Genomic DNA, 8,129 nt, shown 5'->3' on the forward strand with positions numbered 1-8,129 from the left:
TGCGCGTCCTCCTTTTTTTTTTTGTACGCGCGTGGCCACAAAGCACGCCAGGAAATTGCGCAAAACAATATTGACAGATGAAACGTTTGCCTCGATTCTCACTCGATAACCGGCGTGGATTTATTGGCCGTATGCACATTGCGCCTATCGTCATACCGCGGATAAAATATTCGCGCGCCGGCCGACGGGGGAGAGGGAAAAAACTCCCGCAAATTGCACGCGACGTTTGTCATTACGTCGTTATAAATTACACCTGGGATGCCACCGACGCGGCGGTTCGACGCTGATCTAATTAGTCTCCTCGTTTGTTTCAGAAATACGTCAGCGAAGGATCGACGGTGCGAGACTGCGTGCCCCACTGCGTGGAGAAAGGTGAGCACGATCGGACCTCTCGGTCGCGCAGAGCTCGTTCCGCGGTCGTAAAAATAGAAGAAAAAAATAAAATTGCTAAAACGCTACGCGATCTATTTTCGCGAAGCCGTGTCGCGTGCTTTTCGCCGTATCTGCGCCACTAAATCCATACCTTCGCTCGTAAATTCCTTGACACTGTTCGGTCCACCCGATGGCCGGTACTTCGCAGCCGGAATTTACAGTGGATAAAGCCGTCCTAAAAAATTGGTGAAACCGCGTGTTATCGGTCGCCTCGGGCCGGTGTTTGTTATCCGTAAGACGGTGAAGTAACGCCGCGACCGTTCCGCGACATCCGAGACGTGGCGCCGGATAGGAGCCACGTACAGCATCTCTCTTTCGTCTTTTCTCTCTCGCGTTTTCTCTTTCGGGCGAGAATCGTCCTAGCCGCGTCATCGATTTCGGATTTCGTCGCGGCGTGTGGCCCGCATCTCGGGCTCTCTCTTTCCTCGCCAGCCGTTCTATCCCCTGGTCGAGAAGGGCTTGCAACGAGAGGACCCGCCGCGAGAGAACAGCAGGCGGAATCGCGCGCGCTTTAAGGTTCCTGTGAACGAGCGGCGAGTGGTCGTGTTATCGGGCCGACGTCGTTTTATTGTTCCGCTGCGGATGAAGGCCCCATACTTCTCCTTTCCTCGTTCCCGCCGTGCCTCCCTCCGCCACTCGTCCTTCAGCAGAGTCGCCCCGTATCTCTCTACCACCCTCCCGCCCTCGGTTTTTGTCATATCGCGAAAACGGAAGCGCCGCGATTAATCTTCGTCCGACGGCTCGCTCCGATGTTTTTCCTCCCCCGCTCTGCTCCTCCCGTCCCTTTTTATTTGTCGATATTAAACTTAGCCGAGAAAATCCCGAGTCCATGATTTTCTCAGAGATTATTATTGCCCCTCCGGGATTTATCGTTCGTCACGCCGCTCACCGAAATATATTGCTAAAAAGCACGACTTCCGCTTTCGAGTCAAGGATCGTCTGTCTTTCCGCGATTGTGTTCCAAGCAAATAGACTTGAGAACGCCGCGGGGACGGGGACGGCGGAGCCGGATTGCCGAGTGACAAATTGACTGTTTCAGAGGCTTGGAGCACGAGGACGTACTGCTGCCAGCAGGACGGCTGCAACTCCGGGCCGTCGTTGGCAGCGTCGGGCAGCACGCATCTCGTCCTGGCGATCTCGCTGGTGGTCTTCGCGGCGCGCCGGAGCCTTCGTGGCTAATACGTGTCGTCCCGCACGACGAGGGAACCGCGCCGCACGCAGAGCCGCATTATCTCTCGCAAAACTCCTCGATCACAAAAGTCTGCGCGGGAGGGGAACGTTGCATCTCGCATTTCAGACGTCTGCGCCGAACAATCGGAGCTTTCCGGACACCGGAAACGTCGATAGTCGTCCCTTGGCCCTTCGATCTTTCCGTAAACGCGAATGAAGCCTCGCGTTATCGTTTGCCATTGAACATATCCTCCCCCTCGCGACGTACGCTCTCTGCTTACCGACATCGTTGGCCGAAATAAAGTTCACCCGTGGAATAATCGGCCCGATACTTCCTGACAGAGTCCTGTTAATTTTGCTGAGTCGACTACGGTACGGGATGCATAATGACTAGTTATGGAAATTGGCTTTTACGAAGAGACAGATCGATTTATCAAGAACCGCTGACGACATTTTTTTTTAAATTGACACCTCGTTGGCGGCATCTGTTCGCGTAATAGGTTTATTATTCAACCGGTCAATCTTTCACTCGCTTCATGTACATTTTTCGAACACCTCGATATTTTTTTTTTTTTTTTCTTTTCGAGACAGCGACTTGTCGAGTGAATCTTGTAAACTTTGTTTTAAAAACAGGAATAATTAATGAACGACTCAATAAATATTAACTTCCTCCGCCAGGCATTTACTCTCTGATTAAGCGCCGCCGTTTGCCCGATTCATACCTGTCAAACTTCCATTTCGCGTGACGGTATCCACGCTGTACAATCACGGTTGACTCGATTCAGTGAGCGTTGAATGCACTTGCTAAACTCGACCGAGTTAAGTGACGCGGAGAAATCGGCTCGTTAAATCCGACGCGATCGCGCCAACTTGCCTCCCCTCGTTCGCTCGCTCTATTAAATTCGCACGTTTCCGCATACTTTTACGGATCGACTGGTCCCGGCCGACACAGTTCTCTCAATCGGACTTGATTGAAACTTGGTTCGAAAGGCCCCGTTCCGAATTGAGACAGTCGCCCGCGGCAGGCGACGCTTCATTTAAAATCATTATCATTAACTATGAGCTCGTTACGATTTTTTCTTTCTCCTTTTTTTTTGTCCCGATGGCAGTGAGAAGACCGAACTTTGCGGATCAGCTGTTTGTTCCTCCGCGTTACTAAACTTTTTTCCGCAGTAAAGTAAACTTATAAAGTCAACAATTGATTTGTAATTCGCAAGCTACGTTTGAAAGATTTTTTAATAATTAAGAAAGTAAGATTAAAAAAAAAAAAATTCTTTACGGAAAAAAATCACCCTCCGATGAGAAAGATAAAACAAAGCATCTCTGTACGTCATTTTCCGCATCATTTTTTTTCTTCCCCCGAGCCCTCGCCGGTCATCTCTCCGTCGAGAGATCCTGTCAGCCTCCGACGGTGAATTGAATTTATTCAAAAACTTTCGGCGTCCCATTTTTCGTTGGGTATTTTATCGACGCTTCTTCCGTCACTTCTTCCGTTCGCCCACCGTTACTCCGGTTTCGAACATGCGAGTTTAATAACATCGGGACGACCGGTGGGCCAGCGCCGCCAAAGAAACGACGACCGAGGGGCGCAGCAGCTGACAGGTATCAATATTTCGTGCGAACGTGGTCGGGTTTTGTGAATATTTCGTGTCATACGTTTTCGATTACGTCACATTTTTCTAAGCCGCATTGCATGAGAATGCCGTTTTCACAAAATTGTTATTAGCCCGTTAAAACGCGACTCCCCGGGATTTCACGTAACCACGTCGAGAATGCAGTCAATCCGGAAAAAATTTCAAAAATTTCAAATGTCAAACGTTCTCGAATAGACAAGAAACAATGTTATAAAAAAAAAAGAACGATTAATATTTACCCTGAAAAATCTCTAAAAATTAAAGCTCGTACTTGACTACGCGGCGATATTCGAAAATATTTTATATATCTTTAAAGAACGAAGGTGAAAATAGTGGAGCGAGGAAAGCGGCCGATGCGCTTTAATGAGTTATTGATGTCCGGAGATGTCAGGGCGGCAATATCGTCCGGGAACATTGCTTTTTCACGGGCATCTTTTTAAAACAGTTAACCTCTCGTGATCTTTTTTTCGACGCGGTGTTATCGATTGTACTGCGATCGCATCAATATGAAACCCCGCGTCTTCTATTATAAAGAAAAATTCGCCGCGGCGATGGGAAGAGTTTAACCTTTCGCGATCCCATTTTTTTCTCTTTCATCCCCGCAAAGCCGATTATCCTTTGAATGATGAACTTTATTGTATCAAAAAGAGAGAGCGCGCAATAAGAAATTCACGCTCGTTTACATCGTTTACGTGGATATACTGCGCGCAAACGATATTTTCTGAAGGCACGAGCCAAAGGGGGCGTAAAAAAAAAAATTAATTGCTAACGCTAATAAATCAGAGATTAAATTATCTAAAGCCGTTCCGATCGAACAAACACTTATTAAAAATTAATCCCTCCTCTTCGTGCATTCTAGGCCGTTTATAATATTAAAAAAAACATCAAATAATTTTTTGCCTACCTAATTTTTTTTATAAGAGTTGATAAATTAAGTTCGTTCATTGTTTCGCACGATGAAGTGCGCCAGTTGAGACACTGATAAAATTTTCAAAGATCCACTCTCACGAAAGGACACGTTCTTCTGACATATCCTATTTCTTTGGGACGACTTAAGACGAAAATTCGGAGAGAGAAAGCACCGACCGCTCGTGCGGATGCGTTCTCCGCGCGAAAACCAGTATCGATATATTGGACCACAATCGTTGTCGGCGACATCGACGTTACTAAAGACCGGTAACTCGAGGGATGCAGCGACGGAGCCGGCGGCAGCAGCAACGCAGACAGAAACGTTGCTCCTACCGCTTGCCAGACACATCTTTATTCGTAAAACACACGGAACGGGGGAGAAAAGAAAAAGAAAAAAAAAAGAGAGAGAGAAAAGGAGGATTGAGCGAACAAATAACGTGGATAACTTACATACAGATAATGTTTAACAGAGGAACAGTGAGGATAACAATAATGCTGTTATTATTACTACTATTACTATTATAATTATTATTACTATTGCTACTAATTATTAATCATTACTATTATGAACTACTGTGCATCACACCGACTATACACATAGTAGTTACGATCGATTAGGCGAAACGCGAGCAAGCGGAGTTGTCGATTATTATGTAACCGCTTCAAGTAGCCTTATAAATTGTAATTAAAGCGCGGATAATCTACGTCTACGCCGAGCGGCGCGAGGAGGACGCGACATCTGTTCCCGTCGTATCCCGATTTCCATTGACGAAAGTTCGTGGTTTGATTAACTCGCCGTCAGAGAGCCGGGAACTTTTGACCGAGCGCCGACTCTGTTTCCTCACGATTCGTACCCTCCCATCGAAATTGACACGGCACTCCCCTCGTTCACGAGGAGCGAGGAAAGCTGCACTCCGTACCTCTCGCGTCACTCGGTACACGCATCAACATAATGGATCACGAGCAGGTAGGCAAGAAACTAAGAAAAAAAAAATAATAAAAAGAATTCCTAAAAAGTAGCGAGATTCATTTTAGCGGATAAGCGGCGAGGGCGGTCACGAGTAGCGTATAATCTGTTGTCTGTTTGCAGGAAGAGAGGTTTAGCGATCGTGCCCCGGCGCCGCGAGCATCCGGGAGACGTCGCGCTTTAAAGAGTTTAAAGATTAATTAATAAACGGGACGAGTGGCGGGCAACGAATGGTTATTGTTCGCGCAAACGAATATTGAATATTTTTATTCGCGTATATATAACGAACAATGGGCAATCAGTTTCGCCGTTCGGGTAACGAGAACACGTCTCCGGCGATCAGCTCGTTCCCCAGGTCGGCGTCTTCGGAATAGCTCGCGCGCGGGAGGACGACTATCTGTTCTCGCAATTTAGGGCAGACAATTTATCTAACGTTAGATCACAAGAGTCTCTAGGATAACCGTTGAAGCTAATCTATTTCTCATCTCAAACGTCGGCCGATCTAAACGTCGATTGTTATTGTTGGAGGTGTGCACGGGATAGCCGTCGGTGGCTGCGGTTCGAGATTAATCGTTGACGGAGCACCGGCCCGCATCGACTTAGTATAATTAGCGTAGGATCGATATCGCCCTTCCTCAGCGGGACGATTAATACTCCGATCGCGAAATTGCGCGGGCCAGGCCTCGAATTGGCCGAAGATTACGTTCACGTGCGTCGCCGTTGGATCCACACCCGCAAGTCGAATTTAAATTCCGCAGGCTGGCCGCGCCGATCGGAGATTCCATTTAACGCCGCGATACGTCTTGCTTAAGCCACGTCTATATATTTTTATAAACTAAGATAGCACCAGAATCGATCGCCATTCACTCGCGAACCGCCCCTTCGACTATTACTCTCAAACTTGATACTCTTAAAGCTGCAAATTCAATTCTCACTACGGCTTCACTCGGGAATACCTACTTTGCGACAAGCGGCACACTGTCCCATCGTAGCTACAGCCAGGTTTGCTCCGCGTGACCAAAACGCGATTCTTTAATTACCGTTTATAATTAATCGGAGCTGCGAGGCGAGAGTCCGTTTTGCGCGGAAGGCGTTCCGACAAGCGCGCCAGTAATTGCGGATGTTCAAAATTGCCGAGTACTTTACCGAGAGGGTTTTTCCTTTCCAAAATGAGTTCTCGCGTTTGGAATGTTTCACGTTTACCCACCAGGAACTCTTCGAGGTGACAGGGAAACGCGTCGCCGAGTAAAACAGCCATACGGACGCGCCGACGCATGAATTTCTTGGACACTCATGCCGTAACGATTCATAGGTGATTTCTTAGACTTAAGATTTTACTATATCGCAAAGGGAACGCTCGATAATGACTCTTCAATCGCGAGTTCTATCAGCTTCTGCCGGCAGCAAGATCGTGAGAAAATATCGCAATCGGATCACTCGGCTTTCGAACCTTTTCCCGCGAGAGACAGGCGCATTTTTACAGCATGCTGCGTTCACGTTGACCGAAACACATTTATTAATTTTAATCGACATCAAGACGACAAACGGGACACACGTTTTTTTTTCCCCCCCATCGCTGTACAATTCACAATTATATAATTTGATCGTGATAGTGACGAAAGGAGTGCCATGAAATGGACTAAGATACGCGTATTATAAAATTACATTTAATTCTAATTACCGAGCCGAGTGAGTCGCGCGATAATTATTAGAGTTATATAAACATATATACGCATATGTGCGCGTAGATAAGCGCGTATCTGCGTATGGGCGTGAGCACCCTGCGAGACAGATATGACGCTTGCTGCAGCGACGGCGGCGACGCGCGCATATGCGTATATACATATGTTATATATTATATGATATATTATATAAAACTACGTCACACATATTGCATTACATTATTACATATATATTATATTAATTATATTATTTAGTTACGTAAGCAGAAATCATATGTATGACGAGTTGTACATTTATATTAGACACACACAGCAATAATAAAAACTGTACTCCGAATCTGCGGCGTGTCCCAATGCTCTTTTACTCTCCCCCCACGTTTAATTTATCTCGTCGCGATACTTCGGGGTAATGCCAATTTTACGTCCGTACGAAAAATATCTGCGGGGCCACCCCCATTTGATTCTCGTCGCGATTACCCTAATGCAATTTCTATGTGACTTCCCTTTCTCGACACCCGTGTGCCACGGATCGCCGTTTTCCATCGCAGGGGGCGAGGAGCCGACGATTATTTACGATCGACGTCGCGCTGCATTTTTCAAGCGCTACCAAGTGCTCGACGAAAGCACGATGTCGCTCGAACATGATGGATCGCGGCCGATTCGTCCCGGGATAGTTTCAAACAATTGCGACTCTCTTATGTAGAAAATTATTTGCGCCCAAAGAGACCATCGGATTTCTAAGTGTAATATAAGAACTCTTAAAGACTATATAAGATAAGCATCATTTAATTGCAGCTGTTCTGTAATTGTTAAGATTTTTTTTTTTCAGCGAATATCTGTACACGACAGTTTTTACCAAAAGCAGTGTTACGTTATTTATTTTAGAATTTGTACGCTCTGTTGTCATGAACGATCTCACAGAGCGTACCGATTCTTTAATAAGTGTCGTTAACAATTGACAACGAGGCGCACCGGCAATCCTGGTAAGTTCTAATAAGTGCGTAATTTTATTCACCGAGCACGATTTGCGTGCAAAATTTATAATTAATAGCCCGAGAGAGTTAACCCTCCACGTTGTGATCCCGCGTAATGAACGCACTCAATGCCGTGTTCTCCTTTGAATCGGATTTGTCATCGCCGTTCTTATTAAGCGCGCGGTCCATGCTAATTCACCGTATATCTCTCCATTACGCGGTAACATTTTAACCGAGATTAATCGCTGTCCTAGTCAAACGCACTTAATTCCGACGTTAAGAATTATTCGGATCATCTATCGTGACGCCTTCGGCCTCCTCGGGGAATTAATCATTTTCGCGGAGGCTGCTTGCTTTCTGG

At 46.4% G+C, this 8,129-nt stretch overlaps 1 protein-coding gene across 2 annotated transcripts in view; it reads left to right on the forward strand.

Annotated features, from left to right (window-relative positions):
• Positions 1 to 7,131, forward strand: part of LOC139106712 (lymphocyte antigen 6G) — a 67,136-nt gene extending 60,005 nt beyond the window's left edge. For both annotated transcript variants that reach the window (XM_070663651.1, XM_070663655.1), the window contains exons 3-4: positions 315 to 372; positions 1,472 to 7,131. In XM_070663651.1, the coding sequence (XP_070519752.1) occupies positions 315 to 372; positions 1,472 to 1,611 (198 nt within the window). In that variant the 3' untranslated portion in view covers positions 1,612 to 7,131. The remainder of the gene's footprint in view (positions 1 to 314; positions 373 to 1,471) is intronic.
• Positions 7,132 to 8,129: the final 998 nt, after the last annotated feature.

Source organism: Cardiocondyla obscurior, linkage group LG01 (assembly GCF_019399895.1).
Source record: "Cardiocondyla obscurior isolate alpha-2009 linkage group LG01, Cobs3.1, whole genome shotgun sequence".
In the NCBI taxonomy this organism is placed as follows: domain Eukaryota; kingdom Metazoa; phylum Arthropoda; class Insecta; order Hymenoptera; family Formicidae; genus Cardiocondyla; species Cardiocondyla obscurior.